This window comes from Bubalus bubalis, chromosome 1, assembly GCF_019923935.1.
Source record: "Bubalus bubalis isolate 160015118507 breed Murrah chromosome 1, NDDB_SH_1, whole genome shotgun sequence".
NCBI lineage: Eukaryota > Metazoa > Chordata > Mammalia > Artiodactyla > Bovidae > Bubalus > Bubalus bubalis.
Genome location: NC_059157.1, coordinates 155,620,981 through 155,648,947, shown reverse-complemented (window position 1 = coordinate 155,648,947; position 27,967 = coordinate 155,620,981). Strand labels below are relative to the sequence as shown.

The 27,967-nt window shown below is 38.0% G+C and overlaps 1 protein-coding gene across 4 annotated transcripts in view; it reads left to right on the top strand.

Moving 5' to 3' along the window:
- Positions 1–27,967, top strand: part of LEKR1 (leucine, glutamate and lysine rich 1) — a 211,935-nt gene that overhangs the window by 158,738 nt on the left and 25,230 nt on the right. For all 4 annotated transcript variants that reach the window (XM_006077373.4, XM_025289356.3, XM_006077372.4 and 1 more), the window contains 2 exons: positions 11,955–12,048; positions 25,976–26,140. In XM_006077373.4, coding sequence (XP_006077435.2) covers positions 11,955–12,048; positions 25,976–26,140 — 259 coding nt within the window. The remainder of the gene's footprint in view (positions 1–11,954; positions 12,049–25,975; positions 26,141–27,967) is intronic.

The following is a 27,967-nucleotide window of genomic DNA, read 5'->3' as shown; positions in this document are numbered from 1 at the left end:
CATCACTTCATGGGAAATAGATGGGGAAACAGTGTCAGACTTTATTTTTTTGGGCTCCAAAATCACTGCAGATGGTGATTGCAGCCATGAAATTAAAAGGCGCTTACTCCTTGGAAGGAAAGTTATGAACAACCTAGATAGCATATTAAAAAGCAGAGATATTACTTTGCAAACAAAGGTCCATCTAGTCAAGGCTCTGGTTTTTCCAGTGGTCATGTATGGATGTGAGAGTTGGACTGTGAAGAAGGCTGAGTGCCGAAGAATTGATGCTTTTGAACTGTGGTGTTGGAGAAGACTCTTGAAAGTCCCTTGGACTGCAAGGAGATTCAATCAGTCCATCCTAAAGGAGATCAGTCCTAGGTGTTCATTGGAAGGACTGATGCTAAAGCTGAAACGCCAGTATTTTGGCCACCTCATTTGAAGAGTTGACTCATTGGGAAAGACCCTGATTCTGGGAGGGATTGGGGGCAGGAGGAGAAGGGGACAACAGAGGATGAGATGGCTGCATGGCATCACCGACTCGATGCACATTAGTTTGGGTGAACTCCAGGAGTTGGTGATGGACAGGGAGGCCTGGTGTGCTGCGATTCATGGGGTCGCAAAGAGCCAGACACGACTGAGCGACTAAACTAAACTGAACTGAAAGTGTGAAGAACTACAATACAGTGACCACTCAGTTTAGGAAAAATAAGCTTACCATTAGTATTGAAGTCCCTTGGTGCTTCACCCTAATTCCACCACATGGCATCCTTGAAGAGAAGGGTAATTCCTCACACTGATTAAAGGCATCCACAAAATACTACAGAAAACACCTGTTGTTCCTTTGCTTCACTCTGTAATTTTACTGAGGCTTCCCTAGGTAGCAGTAGTGATAAAGAATCAGCCTGCCAGTTGGGGATGCAGGAGACATGGGTTCAATCCCTGGGTCTTGGAAGATCCCCTGGAGAACAAAATGGCAACCCACTCCAGTATTCTTGCCTAGAAAACTCCATGAACAAGAGCCCTGGTGTGCTATAATCCATGGAGTTGCAAAGTTGGACACAACTGAGCATGCGTGCACATAATTTAACTGAGTATGTTTGTATTCCAAAAAAAAAGATTTTGCATATATTTTGTCTTCATGGAAATAAAATTATGCTATATGCATTACTCAGTGATTTACTCTTTGTGCTCAAGATTATGTCCCTGGGATTTTTGTCCATGATGTTACATGTAGCTGAAAATCATTCATTTCTTCATCTGCATTATGTTCTAAAGTATACCACAATTTACTTTTCTGCTTTAGCTATATTTCATAACTTTTGATATGTAGAAATTTCACTATTATTCAATTCTAAGTATTTTAAATGTAAATTATGATTTTTCATTTGATCCAAGAGTTAATCAGAAACACATATTTTTTTAAATTTCCAAATACATGGAGATATTTATCTTTTCTTACTGATATTTCTTTGTATTCAGAGAATATAGATTATCACAGTGCTGTTCAGTAGAGGTATAATGTGAGCCATATATGTAATTTTTACAAATTTAATTGCCACATTAAAAGAGCAAAAATAAACAGGTAAAATTTATCTTAATATATTTTAGTTAACCCAGTATATCCAAACTATTATTTAAATATCTAATCATTTATTAAAATGATCAGACATTTCAGATTTTTTTCAGTTTTCAAATTTGCTGTGTATTTTACATTTGTAGCACATTCTAATTTGGACAAGTATTACTTTAATTGCTTAGAAGCTACATATGACTAGTGGCTACCATTTTGGACTATACAGGTTTATAGTATTTAACAGTTATTTAAAATTTGTTGAAATTTATGTTCTGGCCTAGTATGTGGTCAATTCCATGTAAACTGAAAAATATTTATATATTTTCCCACTAATTGGGTATCTTAAATCAATATCCCTGAAATTAATCTTATTTGCATTAGTTCAGTTCAGTTCAGTTGCTCAGTCATGTCCGACTCTTTGAGATCCCATGAATCGCAGCACATCAGGCCTCCCTGTCCATCATCAACTCCCAAAGTTCACTCAGACTCATGTCCATCGAGTCAGTGATGCCATCCAGCCATCTCATCCTTTGTCGTCCCCTTCTCCTCCTGCCCCCTATCCCTCCCAGCATCAGAGTCTTTTCCAATGAGTCAACTCTTCAGATGAGGTGGCCAAAGGACTGGAGTTTCCGCTTCAGCCTCATTCCTTCCAAAGAAATCCCAGGGCTGATCTCCTTTAGAATGGACTGGTTGGATCTCCTTGCAGTCCAGGGGACTCTCAGGAGTCTTCTTCAACACCACAGTTCAAAAGCATCAACTCTTCAGCGCTCAGCCTTCTTCACAGTCCAACTCTCACATCCATACATGACCACTGGAAAAACCAGAGCCTTGACTAGACAGACCTTTGTTGGCAAAATAATGTCGCTGCTTTTCAATGTGCTATCTAGGTTGTTCATAACTTTACTTCCAAGGAGTAAGTGTCTTTTAATTTCATGGCTGCAGTCACCGTCTGCAGTGATTTTGGAGCCCCCCCAAAATAAAGTCTGACACCGTTTCCACTGTTTCCCCATGTATTCCCCATGAAGTGATAGGACCAGATGCCATGATCTTCGTTTTCTGAATGTTGAGCTTTAAGCCAGCTTTTTCACTCTCCACTTTCACTTTCATCAAGAGGCTTTTTAGTTCCTCATCACTTTCTGCTATAAGGGTGGTGTCATCTGAATATTTGAGGTTATTGATATTTCTCCTGGCAATCTTGATTCCAGCTTGTGCATCTTCCAGCTCAGCGTTTCTCATGATATACTCTGCATAGAAGTTAAATAAGCAGGGTGACAATATACAGCCTTGACGTACTCCTTTTCCTATTTGGAACCAGTCTGTAGTTCCATGTCCAGTTCTAACTGTTGCTTCATGACCTGCATACAGGTTTCTCAAGAGGCAGGTCAGGTGGTCTGGTATTCCCATCTCTTTCAGAATTTTCCACAGTTTATTGTGATCCACACAGTCAATGGCTTTGGCATAGTCAATAAAGCAGAAATAGATGTTTTTCTGGAACTCTCTTGCTTTTTTGATGATCCAGTGGATGTTGGCAATTTGATCTCTGGTTCCTTTGCCTTTTGTAAAACCAGCTTGAACATCTGGAAGTTCACGGTTCGTGTATTGCTGAAGCTTGGCTTGGAGAATTTTGAGCATTACTTTACTAGCATGTGAGATGAATCAAATTGTGTGGTAGTTTGAGCATTCTTTGGCATTGCCTTTCTTTGGGATTGGAATGAAAACTGACCTTTTCCAGTCCTGTGGCCACTGCTGAGTTTTCCAAATTTGCTGGCATATTGAGTGCAGCACTTTCACAGCATCATCTTTCAGGATCTGAAATAGCTCAACTGGAATTCCATCACCTCCACTAGCTTTGTTCATAGTGATGCTTTCTAAGGCCCACTTGACTTCACATTCCAGGATGTCTGGCTCTAGGTGAGTGACCACACCATAATCACAGAAAACTAGTCAATCTAATCACACTAGGACCACAGCCTTGTCTAACTCAATGAAACTAAGCCATGCCTGTGGGGCCACCCAAGACAGGCAGGTCATGGTGGAGAGGTCTGACAGAATGTGGTCCACTGGAGAAGAGAATGCAAACCACTTCAGTATTCTTGCTTTGAGAACCCCATGAACAGTATGAAAAGGCAAAATGATAGGATATTGAAAGAGGAACTCCCCAGGTCAGTAGGTGCCCAGTATGCTACTGGAGATCAGTGGAGAAATAACTCCAGAAAGAATGAAGGGATGGAGCCAAAGCAAAAAGAATACCCAGTTGTGGATGTGACTGGTGATAGAAGCAAGGTCTGTTGCTGTAAAGAGCAATATTGCGTAGGAGCCTGGAGTGTCAGGTCCATGAATCAAGGCAAATTGGAAGTGGTCAAACGAGATGACAAGAGTGAACATCGACATTCTAGGAATCAGCGAACTAAAATGGACTGGCGGGCAGGAATGCCTTAGAAGAAATGAAGTAGCCATCATGGTCAACAAAAGAGTCTGAAATGCAGTACTTGGATGCAATCTCAAAAACAACAGAATGATCTCTATTCGTTTCCAAGGCAAACCATTCAATATTTGCATTAAGTCCTCTATAATTTTTACTGAATTATTTGTCTGGTTGACCATAGGTTGCTACAATAGATATTACAGGAGGACCATTCACATAACAGCCTAGAGTTGTGCAGTGTACACTTCCATGCCTTATACAGTGGTCCCAGATTGACTTACTATAACTAAGGAAGCTATGTTTAATTCTACAGCTATGGTGTGGGTTTGACAGTGTTTCCTTTAAGTTCCAAAAAGTTTTGCTTTATATATTTTGAGGGTATTTTAATAGGTGCTATAAGTTTAGAATATTCATAATGAATTATCCTGTTAGTATTATCAGCCCAGAGTAATGAACTTTTGTCTTAAAGTCTATTTTGTCTGATATTAATATAGTTGCATACTTCTTTTTCTTTAATATTTCCCTGTTAGAAATCTTTTCATGTCCTTATGTTTTAGGAATGTCTTTTACAAAGAGTCTATTGCTAGAGTTTGTATTTATCAAGCCTGTTTCTGTCTTTTAACTCATGAGTTTAGTTTATTTGCCATTATTATAACTGTTACTCTAAGCTTTCTATTTCTCCCTCTTTTTCTGCACTCTTTGCTCCTTTTGGGCCTTGGACAGGGGCAGTATTGTTAGAGTTTCTTTTATATTCTTAGTGCATCTTCTTCTAGTGGCATATTCTATTCTTTTAGTGGTTATTTTTGAGATTTTTACCATGCATACTTAATGAAGTGCAAAATTAATATATCCTGAATAATGCAAACTTCTCTTGAATATCTCAAACTTCTCTTGAATAACACTTGAGCTCTGATAGTTGCCATCCTGACATACATTCTACATTTTTGTTTAGTGTTCTAGTTCTGATCTTTTGATAGCCCCACTAATTATATGCAGTCAAAACCAATTTTTTATACAGGTGATATTTATTTAGAAGGACCTACATACAGAGTCTCTACATAATTTTCAAGGTCCAGCACAATATGAAAATATGGAGCCTCTTCAAAAAAAGACAAAGAAGCTTTTCCTTTCCTTCACCATCTCTCTCTCGACTGGCCATGGTCTTTTTTTGTTTATTTGCTATTGAATCTCATGCTCCCTTGGGCACAGAGAAATCCCAGCATGGATGCAGGCTCTCAGAGGCACCAGCGACCTGCCCCAGACTCAGCAAACAGGACACAGTTAGCAGACCCAACCCTCCCCTGCCTGTGCCCAGGCCTGCATTCTCACTAGAAGCAGAGGATGGCAGGAGGTGGGACTATGTGTGAGCCAAGATTCCAAGCCCCTAGTACATGCCTGACTGTCCTATCAGACCTCACTTACAAAGCACAGATTCAAAGATAAAGTTAACTTCTCAATGGTGACCACAGAGCATTAAACCTGAAGTGCAGTCTCCTTCAGAGTATAGGCCCTATACAACTATCCTGATCACACACACAAGAAGCCCTCCCTGCCTGTATGTTTGCCAGTTCCTTTGCTCACCATTTTTTCTTGATCATCTGCCTTTCCTTCTGAAATCATATTCCTTCCTGCAAAGCATATTTTTTAGCAGTCCTTTAACTGTCAGTAAACACAAGATTTTATTTTTCTGAGCATATTTTATTTCAGCCTCTTTCTGAAAGATAGTTTTGCTGGGTACCCAACTTCAGGTTGATGGTTATTTTCTCATGGGATTTTTAATGTTGTTGTCTTTGGCCTTCCTTATTTTTACTGGAGAGTAAGCTTTCAATATGTTTGAGTTCCTTTGAAGATAATGTTTTGTTTCCTCTCCATCTTCTTTTGAGGTCTCTTTAACTTCAGTATTCTTCATTTTCACTACCAGGTCCCAGGTATGAGATTTATTTTTATTTATCTTGCTTGGAATCCTTTGGGCTCCCTAGATTTGTTGTAATGTCCTTCCTCTCCCTTTCTCTTTCTTTTGCTTCTGAAATTAAAAATAGATAAATATTAGATCTTTTCACTCTGTCCTCCACATATCAAGCTCTTTTTTATTTTACGTATTTTTTACTTCCTGTACTCAGTTCAGTTCAGTCACTCAGTCATGTCTGACTCTTTGTGACCCCATGGACTGCAGCATGCCAGGCTTCCCTGTCCATCACCAGCTCCTGGACCTTGCTCAAACTTATGTCCATTGAGTTGGTGATGTCATCCAACCATCTCATCCTCTGTCAGCCCCTTCTCCTCCTGCCTTCAATCTTTCCCAGCATCAGGGTCTTTTCCAATGAGTCAGTTCTTCACATCAGGTGACCAAAGTATTGGAGTTTCAGCTTCAGCATCAGTCCTTCCAATGAATATTCAGGACTGATTTCCTTTAGGATGCACTGGTTGGATCTTCTTGGAGTCCAAGGGACTCTCAAGAGTCTTCTCAAACACCACAGTTCAAAAGCATCAATTCTTCAATGCTCAGCTTTTTTTATAGTCCAACTCTCACATCGATACATGACTACTGGATAAACCATAGCTTTGACTAGACAGACCTTTGTTGGCAAAGTAATGTCTCTGCTTTTTAATATGCTGTCTAGGTTGCTCATAGCTTTTCTTCCAAGGAGAAAGTGTACTTTTAATTTCATGGCTGCAGTCACCATCTGTAGTGATTTTGGAGCCCCCAAAAATAAAGTCTCTCACTGTTTCCATTGTTGCCACATCTATTTGCCATGAAGTGATGGGACCAGATGCCATAATCTTAGTTTTCTGAATGTTGAGTTTTAAGTCAGCTTTTTCACTCTACTCTTTTCACTTTCATCAAGACATTCCCCAGTTCCTCTTTGCTTTCTGCCACAAGGGTGGTGTCATCTGCATATCTGAGTTTATTGATATTTCTCCCAGCAATCTTGATTCCAGCTTGTGCTTCATCTAGCCCGGCATTTCACATGATGTACTTCCTGTACTGCACCGTGTATAATTTTTTGAATCTCTTTTTCAGCTTATTACTTCATTTATTAACTGTGAGTAATCTGTTATAGGATCATCTACTGTGTTTTTCATCTCAATTATTATGTTTTATTTCTACAAATTCAATCGGTTGTTTTCAGATTTCATTAGTAATTTAAGTTAATCTTTCATTTCTTCTAACATACTGAATATCCTTATTTTATATTCTATACCTGAAAATACTTTAGAATTTGTGACTTTGATTACACTATCATTTGTGTCTGCTCATCCTTCCTCTTCAGTTCAGTTCAGTTCAGTCACTCAATCGTGTCCGACTCTTTGCGACCCCATGAATCACAGCACGCCAGGCCTCCCTGTCCATCACCAACTCCCCGAGTTCAATCAAACTCACGTCCATCGAGTTGGTGATGCCATCCAGCCATCTCATCCTCTGTCGTCCCCTTCTCCTCCTGCCCCCAATCCCTCCCAGCATCAGAGTCTTTTCCAATGAGTCAACTCTTCGCATGAGGTGGCCAAAGTACTGGAGTTTCAGCTTTAGCATCATTCCTTCCAAAGAACACCCAGGGCTGATCTCCTTTTACTGGCTTTTTAAAAAATAAATTTGTGAGTTTTAAAATTATGATCTCATGGGTCTTGAATTTTAGTCTGTAGGAATTCTTTGAGTTTCAGATTTAAGTTGGTTTCTCCCCAAAATGTTGGTGTTTTTCCTACCAGGCATCTGGAGGCAAGGTTATTGTAGCATCATTTTATGATATCTCCTCAATTTGAAGCTTTTGGGGACACTCAAGTAGTGTGAGTTCAGGATAAAAACCTGCATTGGTATTGGCTTGCATTTACAAATTCTTGTGAGAGATTTGTATTTTCCCCTCCACCTAGCACCAAAATTCAAGCTAGAAATTTGGGTTTTGTTCCTTGACAGGAGATGTTATTTGTATTTTGTACATACTGGGTGTGAATTTCATATTCTGACATACAGTATGACAGAAATGACATACTGCATGTGTTGCTCTTTGAGATACAAGTTTATGCAGATAAGTTTCCTCTCAAGCTCTTCCTTTCTCTCCTGACTCCAGTGCCCTTCATGGCTATGAAATTTAATGCTCAAATACATCATATTTGGAAAGTACTTTCAAGGTGAGAGTTGGCTTTAATTCTCAACTTATTGTTGGAGTTATTCCTTTCACTTCATTTTTTTAAATGAAGTTTGGAGTAATTTTGTATTTACAGAAAAGTTAACAAAGACAGTAAAAGGATTTGTTTCCTTGGTCCTATTTTTTATAACCATGGCACATCTGTAAAAACTAAGAAATTAATATGGGTATAATACAATTAACTAACCTACAGACTTTATTCAAATTTCACCAGTTTTCCACTGATAACCTTTTCCTGTTCTTTTTCTTGATTTGTGTGTCCTTCATCTTCCTAACTTTTTGTCCAGGTCACTAATGAATTTTAAGACTTTTTTTAATAAGTGAAAAAACATTTACTTATTTTCAGTAGAAAAGTTGTCAAGGTACCTAGTCTGACACATTTCTAAAAAGAAGTCTAAAGAGTTTTATCCTTTTCAATCATCATCACTCGAATAATATTTATAATCCTGGTTACCTAGTCCAGCTGTCTTTGTGACCTCAAAATTTTCTAGCCTAGAAATGTAGGCACTATTTTTATTAAAAAATGTTTAATAATATTCTAAGAGTGAGGCAAGCATAGAGATCAAGCAATAGATTGACAATCTATCACAATACTCTAGGTCGGAAATGAAGTCAATAACCTTAACTGTTGGTAGTCATAAAGGAAGGGAGGAAATAGCTTGAGGTACACCAAGGAGCAGAATACATAGAACTTGTTACTGAATGGAAGGGCTTCCCTGGTGGCTCAGATGGTAAAGAGTCTGCCTGCAGTGCAGGAGACTGGGATTCAATCTCTGGGTCAGGAAGATCCCTGGAGAAGGGAACGGCTACCCACTCCAGTATTCTTGCCTGGAGAATCCCATGGGCAGGGTAGCCTGGTGGGTTATAGTCCATGGGGTTGCAAAGAGTCAGATGTGACTGAGCAGCTAACACACACACACATACACACTGAATGGATGCGGTAAAACAAGAAGAAGGAAGAGTCAGTGATGACTCAGGGATTTCTTGCTAAAGATTTTGATTGTTGAAGCTTTCAGAGTCTAAAAGAAAGGCAACATTGTGGGAGATGAAGTTGAATTTCTTTTTTGACATGTGGACTCTTTAGTGTTAATGGCTCATCAGAGTGGAGATGTTTAACAGGAAGTTATAAATGAAAGTCACAAATCTGAGAAAGAGGATGATGATGAAAAACAAAGGGATTAGAAAGAGGAATAAGCAATGGAGAAGAATCACTACACAGAAAATAAGAAAGTTTATGGTGATTATAGAAGGGGGTGTGGGACTCCCTGACCGAAAGGCATGCTTTTGCCACAACTTGTGGTATAATATTAAATACTGGGAGTGAGTAGCCTTTCCTTTCTCCGGGGGATCTTCCCAACCCAGGAATTGAACCCAGGTCTCCTGCATTGCGGGTAGATTCTTTACCAGCTGCACCACAGGGGGGCTGGATCATCAAAAAAACAAGAGAGTTCCACAAAAACATCTACTTTGCCTTATTGACTATGCCAAAGACTTTGCGTGAATCACAACAAACTGTGGAAAATTCTTAAAGATATGGGAATACCAGACCACCTGACCTGCCCCCTGAGAAATCTCTATGCAGGTCAGGAAGCAACAGTTAGAACTGGACATGGAACATCAGACTGGTTCCAGATTGGGAAAGGAGTATGTCAAGGTTGTATATTGTGACCCTGCGTATTTAACTTATATGCAGAGTACATCATGTGAAATGCTGGATTGGATGAAGCACAAGCTAGAATCAAAATTGCCAGGAGAAATATCAATAACCTCAGATATGCAGATAACATCACCCTTATGGCAGAAAGCAAAGAAGAACAAAAGAGCCTCTTGATGAAAGTGAAAGAGAAGAGTGAAAAAACTGGCTTAAAACTCAATGTTCAAAAAACTAAGATCATGGCATCTGGTCCCAGAAGTTCAGTTCAGTTTAGTTCAGTTGCTCAGTCATGTCCGACTCTGCGACCCCATGAATCGCAGCACGCCAGGCCTCCCTGTCCATCACCAACTTTTGGAGTTTACCCAAACTCATGTCCATCGAGTTGGTGATGCCATCCAGCCATCTCATCCTCTGTCCTCCCCTTCTCCTCCTGCCCCCAGTCCCTCCCAGCATCAGGCTCTTTTCAGATGAGTCAACTCTTCGCATGAGGTGACCAAAGTATTGGAGTTTCAGCTTCAGCATCAGTCCTTCCAATGAACACCCAGGACTGATCTCCTTTAGGATGGACTGGTTGGATCTCCTTGCAGTCCAAGGGACTCTCAAGAGTCTTCTCCAACATCTCAGTTCAAAAGCATCAATTCTTTGGTGCTCAGCTTTCTTTATAGTCCAACTCTCACATCCATACATGACCACTGGAAAAACCATAGCCTTGACTAGACGGACCTTTGCTGGCAAAGTAATGTCTCTGCTTTTGAATATGCTATCTAGGTTGGTCATAACTTTCCTTCCAAGGAGTAAGTGTCTTTTAAAATCATGGCTGCAATCACCATCTGCAGTGATCTTGGAGCCCAAAAAAATAAAGCCTGACACTGTTTTCACTGTTTCCCCATTACTTCGTGGCAAATAGGTGTGGAAACAATGAGAGATTTTATTCTTTGGGGCTCCAAAATCACTGCAGATGGTGACTGCAGCCATGAAATTAAAAGCATGCTTTCTTCTTGGAAGAAAAGCTATGACCAACCTAGACAGCATATTAAAAAGCTGAGACATTACTTTGCCAGCAAAGGTCCATCTAGTCAAAGCTATGGTTTATCCAGTAGTCATGTATGGATGTGAGAGTTGGACTATAAAGAAAGCTGAGTGCCAAAGAATTGATGCTTTTGAACTGATGTTTTTGAGAAGACTATTGAGAGTCCCTTGGACTGCAAGGAGATCCAACCAGTCCATCCTAAAGGAAATCAGTCCTGAATATTCATTGGAAGGACTGATGCTGAAGCTGAAACTCCAATACTTTGGCCACCTGATGTGAAGAACTGAGTCATTAGAAAGGACCCTGATGCTGGGAAAGATTGAAGACAGAAGGAGAAGGGGACGACAGAGGATGAGATGGTTATATGGCATCACCAATGCGATGGACATGAGTTTGGGCAAGCTCCAGGAGCTGGTGATGGACAGGGAAGCCTGGTATGCTGCCATCCATGGGGTCACAAAGAGTCGGACACGACTGAGCGACTGAACTGAAGTATAGTATTTAAAGGCTTAATTTCAGTACCTCTGTGAATGTTCTCATAAATCTCTCACACTTGCTTCCACTCAGAGGGTCACAAACTTAGCTTTAAGAGCCAATTACCTGGATTAAAAGATTAAAATGTTCTTTGTGTTTTCTCTCCTATTTTCTATTATGCTACATCTCAGACATTACCCTTTACTTAATTTGGTTTGTTCCTATTAGCATTTGAGATAAATGAAAGGAAAATAGATCTAGCAGAAACCACAAATGTGCTGATTTTGTGGCATATCCCAGCATATTTTCTTTTTTTAAAGAAACAAAATATTATCTATTGTCTAGTGTCAGAATTAAATCAGAAACTTTGTAACCACAATGTATAGTATTTTATTATATTTGTGACTCTACATATGTTGTTACTGTTTCATATAAAAATAATAATAATACTTATTAAGCAAAAATTAAGCCTGACCTTGTTGCCAGTGTTTTAAAATTGCTATTAACAGTTAAAATGGTATGAAATATCATATTTCATACTAAGTATGAAATATCATACTAAGGGGAAGAATATACAGATTGAGTTGTGAAATAATTTCTAGAGCCAGGAATTGTAATTTAGGAAGAGTGTTATGGGTGTGTCTTGACTCATTTGTCGTGTTTATGGTTTTCAGGGAGTTGATGCTGATTTCACATCAGAAAAGCATTGAGCAGCTGCAGGAAACCCTTAGACAGAAGCTGCTGAACAATGATAACTGGAGGGAGAAGGTAACGAAAATGTGACTTTCAGCAGTATGTGTCTTATTTGCTTTTTAAAAATTCTGTCCATTTGCCAGACTACTTCAAATAGGTTTCTTTGCTTTTATGCACACCTTTGATTCCTTCTGGAGCTTCCTAGATCAAACATGCTTATGACATATGTTTTTTCCAAAATATTAGACAAATAGGAAATTAAAAGGTAAAAATAGAATTTGAAACCTTAATAGTTTAAGATAGCTTTTCATTCTCATGTAAAAGCATAATTTTTACTTTTAAATATTTACTGTTTTTCCCCATAAAGTGACAGAATCTGCATTTGACCATATCCTTAAAAATAGGGGAACATTAATTCATTCTTACAGTTTCTGCCTTTAAGAAGATAATAAAAGAGAATGAAAAATGACTTAAAAATATTCAGTTATGAACTTTTGGCAGTGAAGTAAGTATTTAGCTCACTATTTACAGAGAAAATGTTTGCTTTTATAGTATGAAAAACTTTTTCATTGATTTTTGTCTTCAGAGTTTTCTATATTTTCAAATTTTCAGCAGTGAGTATATATTTCTTTCATAACTTTAAAGAATACAAATTATACTTTTAAAATTTTTAGCCTCTGCTTTCTCAAGCCTTGCACAGCTCTAGTCATTAAGGCTAGACATCATCTCCCTGTTATAAACTACAGATATTTTTTGACTGATCCTTTGGATTTATCATGCATACTATGCTGAAACCTTTGCAACCAGCTGTGTCTCTTCCCCTACCAGTACCTAATCCTAGCTCCAGCCTTCTGATTCGGTTTTCTGATTATGTCTCGTGCATCAGAACTAGAGCTGGCTACTGAAATTCAGATAACTTGACTGAAGTCCTGACAGACTGGTTATCATTAGATTCTTCTCCTAGGTGACTAGACCTTATAATTGGTAACCCTAAGCAACAAGCAGTGGCCACTTTCAAACTAACATCTCCACCTGGAATCCCCCACTCTGTCATCTACAAATGAAATCCTCTAGGTGTTGTTGCTGGCTCAGGTCAGTTCTAAATTTGTCACTTTCGTCTCCAGCCTTCACACAGTTGGTCATATCCAGTCTGGCCCTGTATATATCAATCTCCCTTCCCTTGTTGTTTGGGAATGTGTTGTAGCACATTGGGGCTATAACAAAGATGATCACTACAACAGCAGTTGCATATGGGAAACAGTGAAAATGTGAGAATATGGACTATGTATCTCATTCTTTGGAGAAGGCAATGGCACCCCACTCCAGTACTCTTGCCTGGAAAATCCCATGGACGGAGGAGCCTGGTAGGCTGCAGTCCCTGGGGTCGCGAAGAGTCGGACACGACTGAGCGACTTCACTTTCACTTTTCACTTTCATGCATTGGAGAAGGAAATGGCAACCCACTCCAGTGTTCTTGCCTGGAGAATCCCAGGGACGGGGGAGCCTGGTGGGCTGCCATCTGTGGGGTTGCACAGAGTTGGACACGACTGAAGCGACTTAGTAGTAGTAGTAGTAGTAGTATCTCATTCTTATTTTATTTTGTGGCATAGGCTTTTTCTTCTCTTCCTTCTCTAAAGACCACACCCCTTTAATTCTTTAAATATTATTTTTAGCCTCAGTGTACTCAGTTGGCTGATCTATCCCTATTCACTTCCCATATCCTTACCAATCCATGTTTATGTGTGAAAAGATGATCTGCCTACCTTTAATAAAAATCTAAAAAATTCAAATTAAAGCAATGAGAGATTATTTTTTACGGCTTCTGTTTTGTCTTGCGATGAAGGTCATTAGACAGTCTTTCATTCATACTCTTTAAGGGACTGAAAATTACAACACTTTGAAGGGTAGTTTGACTATATATATGCGTGCATGCTCAGTCACTCAGTCATGTCTGACTCTTTGTGACCCCATGGACTGTAACCCACCAGACTCCTCTGTCCATGGGATTCTCCAGGCAGTAATACTGGAGTGGGTTGTCATTTCCTCCTCCAGGGGATCTTCCCCAACCAGGGATCGAACCTGCATCTCCTGCATTGGCAAGCAGATTCTTTACCATTGAGCTACCTGGAAAGCCCTGGCTATATGTATAAAGAGATATTATAAACATTTCATCCTTTTCTTTTTGGTCTCATCTTGTGAGTCAGAAATTTCACTGATAGAGATTTCCCCGGTAGTCCAATGACTAAGATTTCACACTCTCAATTCAGGGGCCCAGGTTCGATCCCTGGTTAGGGAACTAGATGCCACATGCTACAACTAAGAGTTTGCATGCCACAACTAAAAGATCCCACATGCCACAAGTAACACTCCACACAGCTAAGTAAATAAATAGATAGACATTAAAAAAGAAAGAAATTTCACTGATGGGCGTAATGTCTGTAGAGATTCACAGATCTTTCCCTCAAACTCCTTAGTTCCTCTTCGACTGAGAGAGTGAACTTTCCTGCCTTTGCTTATGTAGAAGTTCCTCGTCTCCATTGTCACACATCACCAACATCCTTCAGATATTAATCCATTGGAGAAGAAGTCTCAGCACTTATGATCCAGTCTAGTACTGTTGCTCAGTGTGCCCTGTGCCTAAAGTGCTAACACAGCACGTAGACCAAGTTAGTGTTAGCATCTGACCATATAAGTGTACAGGGAGGCCTGGCGTGCTGCAATTCATGGGGTCGCAAAGAGTGGGACACGACTGAGTGACTGATCTGATCTGATCTAAGTGTATGCTCTTGCTTTATGCTAAGTTAATTTGTTGATGAAAATAAATCTATATAAGATTCTCTAAGTTCTTATTAAGATCATGGATATCTTTCTAATAAATTAATTACATCATAGATGTATTTGGCTCATATAATTTTCTATAATATAAATGGATATTTCATTTTTTGAGAGGACATGACTTTTTGTTAATAAATTTTATCATTTAGTTTAGCAGTAAATCAAGATCCAGACCAGTAAAGCCAATGAATGATAATTATCCTTGGCTGAGTTAGTTATCGAGACTATGAATAAAAAGTTCCCTGAAAGTCCTCTCATGAGAAAGAAGAATCACTAATATGACATTGTCATCTCTTTCTTGGGTCACTGTGCCTTTGCGTAGGAATGAAATGTTCCCTTTACAAATATATAATACACATATTAGAATAAACTTCATAACTTAAATGCTTTTAACATTCAAAAACAAGTAGATAGCAATTTATGCCTGTGCTTAATTATTTTAGAGTATGTAAAAAGCACATAATAGAATCAATAGTTGCTATGCAACAAGGATGGCACATTTTAAAATAACTGAGTATTTACTAATTGTCATGGATTTTTGTTTATTTCAAGTATTGCTTTCATGTGAAGAAAGCAAATTAATGTGCAGGCTGAACATTTTAAATTGGCTCCAAATGCAGTGTTGGTACTTTTCAGTTAAAATGTTGTAATTAAAAAATGTCCTACAGCCAGACTGCTTACAATAAGTGATAGTCATTTACTGCCTATCACTTTGTAGTGCCCTAAACAAATTCCAATCAAATATTTTTTTGGATTATTACTAAAACATCACATTATGGGGCATTTTCAATTATACTATTGATCTCATTTTAAACAATACATAGAGCTTGTAGAAACCAATAATTAAAACAAAGAAAACCTTACTTCCTCACTAAATGAATGGGAGAACAAGTTTACTTCCAGAAATAATCAATTCCAGCTTTAAAGGGGGAGGCAAAGAAAATCTCAAATTCTTCTTTAAAATAGAAGAGACAAATGACCTAGTAATTCCTAATGTATTTCAGTGTACTGTTAATCAAATTTATAAGAAACAAGTTATAAAATAAAATTTTATAGGAATAAAGTTGTCCTTCTAAAAAATATCAATTTTCCTTTATGTATAATAAATGTATGGCTAAAATGAATATTGAGGGTATACTTTAATTTTTTTAATTGTGCCATGTATTAATAATTTCCAAAATTGAATTAATAAAATCATAAAATTTTAGATCAGAATAGCCTGCAAAGATCATCTGATTTAAACCCTTAATCTAGATAATAAATATAGTCTCCATTATTAACATGTTTACTATATGTCAAGCCTTGTGCTTGAATGCTTTTCATCAATGTAATCTTAATCACTCTAACATTATTATTCCCATTTGCACATATCAAAAAATAAGACTCGGAGAAGTTAGATAATTTGCCAAGTTTATATAGCCAGGAATTGAGAACTGATACAACCCCTCCACCTTCAAAAACTGAGAGCTAAACACAAAGTCCAACATGTCTGTATTTGACTTAGGTGGACTAATAGGAACCAGATTTACCCTCCTTTCTGAAACAACTAAAACACTGGAGAAAAGATAGAAAACAATGGTTTCAAGACTCTGGACATCAGGCAGTGAAGGACAGTGATTCCTAGAGATAAGAGACAGACAAGGTAACCCCTATCATTACTCTAACTTAGTACCTTGAAATAGATTTAAGGATGTGGTAAAGGGAGTGGGAATCCAGGTGGAGTTTGGCAGATTCTGAGTTGAGGAGACTTTGCTAAGAGTCCAGGGAGATCTATGTGGCTAGAATTCACAGTTGAGTATTCTCAGAAGAGAGCTGCCCAGAGAAAGAATTGTTGCATATCTGCAAAGAATCCCCATTAAGTATACGTGACCCATGCATATATATGGGGAAACTACCTAGAGCCAGGGAGATGGATCTGAAAGGATTAGAGATAAGAGTACCAAATACTTACATGAGGTCAATAATAATGTCTGTTCTCACCAGCCAGACTGGAAAGCCAATAATTCACAGGGGACTGGGTAAAGTTCTCAGAAGGGTCTTGCATGAATTGTAGGGAATAATTAGCCCTGGACTAAATGCTGAGCTGGTCCTGCCTAACAAGTTTTAAAAGGAAGACCTTAAAAAATATCAGGCTGATTCCAAGAAACTTAACTGCTCCCAGAAAAGAATTCAAGATTATTTATAAGAATACAAAAATATCCAGCAAAATTCACAATGCATCCGATGAAAAAATTGCCATGCATGGGAATAGGAAAATAGAACTCATAGTGAAGAAAAATCAACAAATAAAAATTGACTCAGAAAGGCACAGATGTTAGAATTATCAGACAAGGACATTAAAACAGGTATAACAACTGTATTCTTTATGTCCAAAAACTAGAGAAAAAATTGACCATGTTAAAAAGAGGTGTAGAAGATATAAAAAAGATCTAAACTGAATTTATAGAGATGAAAATTACAATATCTGAAATGAAAAATACACTGGATGGGATTAATGGAAAATTAAACATTCCAGAAGAAAAGTTTAATGAACCTGAAGACACAGCAATAGAAGCTATACAATTAGATAAAAGAGACTCAGAACAAACAAAGAGCACCAGTGAGCTGTGAAACAAATTCAAGTGGCCTAATATATGTATAATTGGACTCCCCATAGGACAGGAAAGGGAGGACAGAAGAAATATTTGAAGCAATAATGGCTAAAAACTTAAAGTTTAATGAGAACTATAAACCCACAGATTCAAGGAGCTCAATAAAGCTCAAGCACACCAAGAGACATTATAATCCAGTTGCTCAAAAATGTCAATTAAAAAATCTTAAAAGCAACTAGAAAATAAAAGACATATATAGAGGAACAAAGATAAGGATGAGAGCAGATTTTCTAAAAATCATAAACAATGTAAGCAAGAAGATAGTGGGGCTGAAAGTACTGAAAGAAGGGTTGGGCAGGGGTGAGGGGGTGGCAGTGGGAGCTGCTAATTTAGAAATTCTATACAAAGTGAAAACATTTTTCAAAACATGAGGGTAAAAGAAAGGTCTTTCAGAATGAAAAAGCTGAAAAAAATGTATCACCAGTACACCCACACTATAAGAAATGTTAAAAGTCCTTTATTCAGAAGGAAAATTATACCAGATGGAAATAGGGATCTATACAAAAGAATGCAGAACACCAGAAATGGTAGCAATGTGAATAAGTATGATATTTTTATCATTTAAATTTCTTTATAATTGACTGTTTTTTAAAATTAATAATCTAATATGACATCTATAGCATGTAGAAGCAAAATATATGACAATACTACAATAGCTTGGAAGGGAGAGATGAAGTATGCTGTTGTAAGATTCTTTGTTTTAAGTGAGAATATAATTTATTGGCTGTCTTAACTGCAGGGTTCAGTGGTGAGCTACCTTCAGGCACAGCTGGATTCAGGGCTCTCAAGCTGGTTTTCTGCCAGATTGGCTTCTTTTTCAGACTCAGGGTTGTCCCTCCTGATTGCAAAAAGGGAGCAGCAATGTTTCCCATCACTTTTCTACATTCTTAGCAAGAGACTGACTGTGGCTGTCAGATTCTAACTGAACCATGTGCTCAGTCTTGGACCAACCATGACAGCTGGCAAGACTGGGTATATTGGTTCACTCAGGTCTGGGTCACGTGCTCATCCTTGCAAGACAGAATCCCACTCAGTCATATTGACTGATAGTAGGAGAAGAATGAATCACTACAAAAAAGGAAAATATAAACAAATATCCCCTGAAGTTCTCAGATAAGAGATGGGCCAAGAGATAGGGCAACAGGTGAGCAAACTGACAATGAGCTGGAAAGTACAGTGGATCCTTCTGGGGTATCTTCCTGGCAGATTACCCTTCTCTCTGAGAATTTCTCCACCTGCTGCATGGGTTGAATCAGATTCCTTTCATTTTGCCCCCCTAGGCCCACTCTGCACCCTTGAAACCCTGCTTTCTATCCCCAAAGCCTGAATTGAATGGATGAGAGTAGTAGTTCCTGGACCCTCTAACTCTTGATTGGGATTGGTGAGTAGGGAACAATGGCAGAAGATCTAAGGAAAGGAGGAAGGGATCCTTTCATTCTAGTTATATCCACTAACCAAACCACCACAGCTCCCCCTTTCCCCCAGCTTTATAGAGATATAACTGACATGTGACACTGTGTAAGTTCATGATGTACAACATGATGATCTCTCACACACACACACACACATACATATATATATAGCAAAATAATTACCACAATAAGATTAGTTAACACATTCTTCACACAATTATCTTTGTTGCTTTGGTAGTGAGAATATTTAGATTCTTATACAATATATAAAGTGATGTATCACTAGAAGATAGACTGCATAAAGTTAAAAATATATTCTATAAACTCTAAACCAACTACAAAAATAGAAGAACAAAGAGTTACAGCTAATAAACTAGTAAAGGATTGGAAATTGAATTTTAAAATAATGCAAAAGAAGACAGAAAAAGAGGGGAAAACAATGAGATGGGTCATATAGAAAGCACATAGTAAGACAGATTTAAAGCTAGTCACATCAATAATCAAATTAAATATAAATGCTCTAAACCAGAGATCAGCAAACTTTTTCTATAAAGGTCCAATTAGTAAATATTTTTGGTTTCTGGACCAAACAGTCTCTGTTGCAACCACTCCACTCTGCCCCTGTAGCTTAAAAGCAGCCACAGATGATATGCAAATGAATGGGCATGGCTGAAGTTTAGTCTGTGGGCCATAGTTTGCCAAGCCCTTATCTAAATATCCCCATTAAAAGACAGATTGTCATGTTGGATAAAAATGCAAGATTCTACTATATGTTGCCTATAAGAAATGTATTTTTATATAAAGAAATATTTTAACAAAGAGGCTAAAAGTAATGGATTGAAAAAGAAGCTAGAGTTGCTACATTATAATCAAAATAGAGTTCAGAGAAAGAAACCAGAGTATTTAGAATATTACCAAAGATAAAGAAAGTCATTTCATAATGATAAAGGGGTTGGTTCACCAAGAGGACATTTAACCCTAAACATTTTTTCACCTAGAAACAGAACTTTAAAAATTAAGCAAAAAGTGATAGAACTGCAAGGAGAAATAGACAAATCTTTAGAGTCAGAGATGTCAATAGCTCTCTCTCAATACCCAGAAAAACCATTAAGGATATATACTATGGAAAATATTAAAATAGTTTATTCTTAAGAAATATTAACAAATATGACTTAATTGATATATATAGAATTCTTCATTTAACAGCAGAATATGCATTCTCCTCATGTGTGCATGGGACATTTATTAAAGTAGATCATATACTGGGAATAAATGTCTTAACAGATTTAAAAGAATTCACTGGACATGACTTTGAATAAACTCCAAGAGACAGTGAAGGACAGGGAAGCCTGGCATGCTGCAGTCCATGGGGTCACAAAGAGTCAGACATAACTGAACAACTGAACAATAACAACAACAACAAAGAATTCAAGCCGTACGAAGTATTTTCTCCAACCACAATGGAATTAAATTAGAATGCATGAACAGAAAGTTATCTGGGAAAAAAATCCCCCAATATTTTGAACTAAATAAATACCAACTCCGTTTCCTTAACCACTGTGCCATGTAAATGTGTGGGGAAACAAGGTGCCTGGGAAGACTCACCACACTGAGCTACGGAGTCCACCAGAGACATCCGAGTGCACAGCCTGCCCCACCTCGTGGCAGCTCTAAGATCTTGGTGAAGGTACTATATTTCTCTGAGCCTATTTCTTACTCTATACTGTGGGAACAATAATTACTATACATTCTTTCAGAATTGTTGTAAGAATTAAATGAGTTAGTAGAGGAAAAGAGCCCTATACCATACAACCTAGCTTGTATGAGGTACTCAGTGAACATTCTCTCCTTCTGTCCTCAGTTTTCCTCAGTTCTTGACAGGACTTCAGTACTTAGTCTGATTCCTTAGCATTTGCATTTTTAACTACAAAGTCTAGTGTTTGAATAATCATCTACTTTTATAACATAGTTATTCAGTGGTTAATTTAGAAATAATCTGAAATACTAGTTTTCAATTACAATTTGTTTCTAACTTTTAGAAAATAGTGTAATCTTATGTAAAGTTTAAAAATAAAATTAAAAAAAAAAGAAGAAAAAAAAAAAAAAAAGAAAGAAAATAGTGTAATCATTTTTGTGCTTCCCTGGTGGCTCAGATAGTAAAGAATCTGTCTGCAATGCCAGAAACCTGGGTTCAATCCCTGCGTCAGGAAGATCCCCTGGAGAAGGGAATGGCAACGCACTCCAGTATTCTTGCCTGGAAAATTCCATGGACGGAGGAGCCTGGCGGGCTACAGTCCATGAGGTTGCAAAGAGTCCAACATGACTGAGCAATTTTTACTCATTCATAATCATTTTCAGGAGGTATATTAATATTTTGTTTAATGATAAATGTACATCAAATATAAACAAGTGGTCTGATTTCTAAATGACATCTGAAATTTCCTTGGTTTTAAAGGGATCATCAAGTAATAAGTGATTATGTTGTAACATGGTGTCTGCCTCCATGAACAGTGTCTCACTGTATCTCACTGTGCACAATGTTCATTGAACCCATGCTAGGCAAGGCACAAGCAGGGAAGCTGGAAGAAAACACAAGGAGTCGTAGGAATTGCAAACACATTTATTTTCCCCCGACTGGCACAGCAGCACTAGCAGCAGATATGCTGTATTCTTTCCTCTTGTGGTTGACCCAGCTGTCACAGCCATAACACAGCCTCACCACCATAACGCATCCAAAATTTAACTGCAAGGGCTTTTTCAGGTGGAGCTTATATATGCTTACAGAACAAAGGTAGCCAGTGGCCAAGTGAGTACCTTGTGATGTGCATGTGCAGTGCTATAAGTGAGCTCAACTGTTATATAATCATTATTTACAAAACATGGGGCAAGAGTGAAAGGACATGGTGAGAGAGCCTGACCACCACCATCTTGGCTAATTTGCTCTTTCCCGACAAACAGAAAATGATACCAGAATCAACCAGAAAGATCTCACTTGGGAAACAGTGAAAAGACAGCATTTTGCACATTAGTATTAGAAACAAATATTATAAAACACTATGCATTTCAACACAAACAAAAAGGATTTAAAAAAACAATACACTAAGAATGCTTTGAAGTCTTCAGAAGGCCTTCAGGACTGAGACAGTTGAGCTAGAGGAAGATATGGATGAACTAAAATCTGGAATGTGTACACAGACAATAATTGATTTTACTTTCTCTAACTCTTGAGCTCATATTTTTATTCATGCTTTTTTTTTAATTAAAATTTCCTCAGATTATCAGAATTACTATTATATAAGGAGATCAGTCCTGAGTGTTCATTGGAAGGACTGATGCTAAAGCTGAAACTCCAATACTTTGGCCACCTCATGCGAAGAGTTGACTCACTGGAAAAGACCCTGATGCTGGGAGGGATTGGGGACAGGAGGAGATGCCAGGGCTGGATGGCATCACCGACTCGATGGACATGAGTCTGAGTGAACTCCGGGAGCTGGTGATGGACAGGGAGGCCTGGCGTGCTGCGATTCATGGGGTCGCAAAGAGTCGGACACAACTGAGCGACTGAACTGAACTGAACTGAACTGAAAGCAGTTCATATTTTATGTATGCACCATCACCTAATTTATTTAATTTTCATAAACATAAGTCCTGCCATCTAAGATTTTGTAAACAAACAGCTGTTATCAACATGTAGAAAACATAAACATGACAATTTCGCATGAATTCATCTTCTCAATGACAATATACCAGCTTAAGCAAGTCATTGTTGGTGGGCTCATCGTTTTGTTCAGACTCTTCAGGTCTTGAAGGAACCGGTAGTGTCATCTCTCTGTGCTACAGTCAACACATTCAGATGGCTTTTGATTTGCCATTGCAGCGTCCTTAAATATTTAGAAGTTCCACCTGAAGTTCATCCCTTTGCTTCTCTTTCTCAGGTTGTACAAATTAAAAATGAAATCAGTATATCACTCTTCTCCTTTCTATCTGTAGTGCTTTTTCTTTCCCACCCTCTGTCTGTTCCTTCCTTTTTCCCTCTCTCCTTACCTATACTAGTTTATTCCAAGGAATAGTTCAGGGGCAAAGAGCCCTTTCTTCCTGGATCAGGTAGAACAGAACATTCTACTCACTCAACCAGTCAGCCACCCCCTTTCCTTCCCTGAATGCATCCTTTGTTTCATCTTCAAGGGACTCTGCTGTATTTGCTAAATGACCTTTTCCTCATAATTTAAATAACTTCTGTTTTTAAAAGTTCTTCTCAAGTCCTTCTGTCACCTAATTTACAATTTGTCCTGTCCCACCTCATTTGTGCACGTTCTTCTTCTCTTAATTTGAGTCCATATTTTGAAAGATGTCTTTCTATCCTAAAATAACTATTTGGCTCTATGAATTAACTACACAAGCAAAATTTTTTGAACACTTGACATTTTAGTACCTCAGCACAAATTTTTCTTTAGCTTCTCAAAAAATGTTTATTTACTCTCTTTTTTAAAATAGTGTCAAGGTATCTTGTGGACTATTAACTCAAAGTTTTCTGAATGTTTTGTATTTGATTTCCTCCTTTCATGTGTTCTTAACATATCTATTCCAGCATGGCTAGAGCACAGTAGTCAAATGGGAAATACAGGTTGAAAGTCAGGTTGGAGAAGTCCAGGGCTGCCATACATGGTATCCTGCTTGTGGCATGAATAATACACAGGCCAGGGGAGAGAAGGGAGCTGAAACCAGGCCTGGGCTCTGCTCACCATGTCCTGTGCCCTGCCCAAGGCTGTGTTTATCTAAGGAAGGTGTGCTTTGTTGATTCTTGCAAAGGTGTCATAGGGGCTGGTGGTGTTCTAGTAGAAGATAACGTATGGGAGTTTGGATTTTATAACACAGTGAAAAGCCAGCAAGAGGGAATAAAAGAATTCAACGTATAGTTTGTGAAGAACACTCTGCTGTGTATCAGGGGTTGGAGAGAGGCAGGAGTAGAAGTAAGGAGGTCAGTCAGGAGGTGGTGGTGACCACAAGTAGGGTGGTGATAGTAAGAAGTGCAGAGAAATCAATAGATTCAATGTATCTTTTGGAGGCAAAATGAGCAGGGCTTGATGGTGGATTCGGTGTGGAGGGTAAAGGAGAGAGAAGTGTGAAAGGCAATTGCTCCAGTTACTGTTCAACTCCATGGGCGGTGGTGCACATCCTGAGATAGGGAGCACTGAGGAAGGAACAGGTGGGGGGATTGTGTCAAGATCTATGGTACAGACAGTTTGAGACACCTATGATGTATCTATATGGCTACCAGGAGGCAAGAACAAAAGTAACTGAAATTCTGAAGAACATCTGCTTTTTTCTCTGAGTGCCCTGAGGCTTTCCTTGCTTTTCACAATCTGATAGCAACCTATCTGAACAATTCTGTCCTGTGCCTAAATGATTATCGGTATTCTTTCCTCCAAACAATCTAGAAATTTATTTTGAAAGAGCCAAAACAACTCCGGTGCAGTGAGTATAAGCGTAAATGCTTTGCCTTGAGGCAAATGACCAGTGCAATAAGCCCCACTGACCCCATACTGAGGCTGGTCTTCTGTCTGCATTTTATGTAATTTAAAGAGCTTCCTGCAAAGCTCCTTAGCAAACTTTCTGTTTCCCAGTTTTAGTTTTCCCATGAGAAATTCAAGTTGACCTCTCTCCTTCTCTTACTGGCTTGAGAATCACAGTCACAGTAAGTCAGGTTTGACAGTTTTTCTCCCAAGTTATCTGCATTTAGTTGGTCTTAGAATTTATAATCTAAATAATTTATAATGGCACAATGTAAATCTAGAGCCAACCTGTCACTGGGATCCCTTCTCTAATCCACTAGATAAACTCCCAGGCGTGAATGACTCCAGTACTCATGGATTTGTTCTCTCTTGCTCAAGTAGGCAGAGCCAAAACCAATGACTAAAAACCACAGGGAGAGAGATGTTGGCTCAACTAAAGGAAAAGCTTCCTAATGTTTAGCGCTGTCTGAAAATGGAAGTGCCTGCTGGGGAAGGAGTGAGTTATGGTTTCTGGTGGTGTCAAGGCATAGAGCAGATAATTATTTGGTGCAGATTCCATGGTAGAGATTGAAGTCAGGGTATAGAAGTAATCTCCACTGACTATTGAATTCCTGCTCCTGCAAGAGCTTTACACAGATGTTTCGTCTCATTTAATCCTCATAACAACCCCCAAGGGAATCAGTTATAACCCCACCGGGAGAGGTTATAGTCACAATTTAACATCACACAGCTAGAGTGGCAGAGCCAGGATTTAGAGCCAGGATTTAAACTCTGAGTCCAAAGCCTTTGTTTATCCTTCCACAATTCATGGAAGCTTGAGAAAATGAACTAGGGGATTTTTAAGGTCCCTTCCAGCATTGTGGTTCTGAGTAGAAATATGGATACAAGCATCACTGACTATGTTTTCCTTCAATCACCCTTCTGGCCTCAGTCTCATTAAAATGATAATCTATGACTCCAAAACTGTCTGTGGTCTCCATCAAGAAAGGCCCATTTTTTAAAAATCAGCATTTATACATTGTTTCCACTCTTGAGTTTTCAACAGAACTTAGTGTGAGAGCCTCAAAATCTTTTCTTCTTTTTTTTTTCCTTGGCAAAGGACAGAGTTTAGACTATAAATGTACAGAAGACTAAGCTTTTAGTATTTCTGAAAACTTATATTGTCCTAACTTCTCTACTCATTTTACAGGTCTTAAAAGTCTTAGAAGATCTGAAGATATTTGACCCAAGGTCAACTTCTCTGGTCCAAGTTCTGAATCAGTTTTTTTTAACATTAGAATTTAAAAATTCATGTTAGAATTAGAATTTTTAAATGATTAGACCCTAAGAGTTCTCATCACAAGGAAAAGTTCTATTTCTTTAATTTTGTATCTATATGAGATGATGGATGTTCTGTAAACTTTTGTGATAATAACTTCAGGATATATGTAAGTGAAATCTTTATAGTGTACACCTTAAACTTATATGGTACTATCATGTCAATTATATCAACAAACCTGGGAGAAAAAAATGAGTCTGAAAATAGGCTTAATTTACTTATATGGTGTTAAATTTACTTATGATAATATGTGTGTTAAATGCTATTTTCTAGATTGAAGCTGAATTTGCCAAGGAAAGAGCCCAACATTTGGTTGAATTTCAGGAGCAAGCTCTTCTCTTTAAGGAAGAAGCTAAACTGGAACTTGATATTGAAAAGGAAAAACACCAAGAAATAATCCAAAAGTATAAGAAAGAACAAGAAGAACTACAAATGAAGGTCTGTCATTATGGTATTCATCATTATTTAATGGATTTGAAACTGTAGATGTTGGTTATTTCCTCCTAAGGACAACACTATATTTCTAACTCCTATAGATTTCCTTATGGTCATCACAGCTTATTTTTAGATAGAATGATTTGGCTATTCTCCATAATGAATGACTGAGATAAATTACATAAGAATATAATCCAGCTATGTATGGAATTTTTCCTACTAAATAAACATTTTTTTTATAAACGTATTTTGAAAACAGCATAAATTACGTAACTAATAATTAACATGGTTAGATATTCTAATACCTCAAATGTCCAACAAAAGATAATGATGTATTTTACATAACTAAATTTTACCAACAACTAAAGTCTATCCCCTTTAGTTTCAAATATTTTCAATTTTAGTTTTGAATGAAGGGGAAATATTTTTTAAATATCAGACTTCCATAATTTCTTAAACAATGTATACTAAACAAAATATAAGGTTTTGACAAGGTTCCCTTGTTTACATAAGACTTGAAAGTAGAGTGTGTGTGTGTGTGTGTGTATCTTTTGTGTGAGTATATTAACCAAGGCCTAGTGGTAAAGTTATATTTTGAATAAACTCATTAAGAGTTTATGTAAATTAGCATTAAATGAGACTTACAGCCTCCACTTTGTTGTACAGGGGATATGGTAGTTTTTTCAGTAGCTCACTGTGAATAGGCAGGGCCAGCCACGTAAATGTGGTATCACAGGTCCCCATACAAACCTTGCAGGTTTAATGCTCTGCAAATGCTGTCTTGAAATTCTTAATAATAATTTAATCTCTGAATTTGTGTTCTATAAGTGCAGTCCTATTTGGGACAATGGGACAATGGAGCATGCACTGGGAGTTGTAGCCTCGGCTCACCTAAGGCCCTCTCCTCCTCTTCTGGACAGTCCTGTCCTAGACATGCCCTTACTTCCCGGCTCCTGCCCCCACTCCCCTTTTCCCCTCACCCTGTGACTGCTGTTAGTTACTCTCCCATGTGGCCCAGGACCGTCAGCAGGGGAATGCTGAAAGGCAGGCCCCAACTTGCCAGGGCTACAGTCTTTCAAGAGCAGTCCTAAGTCCAGATTTTGTGAGTGAATTCTCTTGATTTTTTTTTTTTTTTTTTTTTTACTGTTGACTCCCTTATTAAAAAATCAAAGCATGTGAGCCTCCTCTTCCCAAGATAACCTGCTCTGTTTTAGTGGCAGCTCTCCTCTGGATGAAGGAAACTACTGCTCAGACCCAGAAGTGACCCTCTCCTTCCCTGGGTTAATTGAAGAAAATGGAATATTAATTTATAAAAACTGTGGTGAATAGATTTCTTGTAAAAGTTATTGTTAATGTAAATTTAACATTTGAAACAAATTTTGGGTACATAACTCTTAAGTAATGGTTCACGAAATCCTTGGAACTTTAGTCTATAAATGCTTTCCAGATTCTTCATGGGCTGATTTCTTGTTGTACTAATATTTATAATATGACAATATCTGTAGCATAAATAATGATATGTTTTGTCAGAAGCAGCTTTGCTCTTCTTGGTATGTTTTGTGTTATTTGTTTTGCTTTTTTAAGGAGAAAAATAAGCAGTCTTTTCCCTTCTAAAGATGCTGTGACACTGAGAAGTTTCTCAAGTTGTTCTTTCCTCTCTTTATCTGGAGGTACCACCTTCAGAAGCAGTATATTTTCAAAGTATTCTGGTATCCTCTAGAACTGCATTGTTTAATATAGTAACTTATGTGCCTACTTAAGTTTCAATTAATTAAAATTAAATAAAATTGAAAATTGAGTTCCTCACTCATGTTTGCCACATTTCAAGGG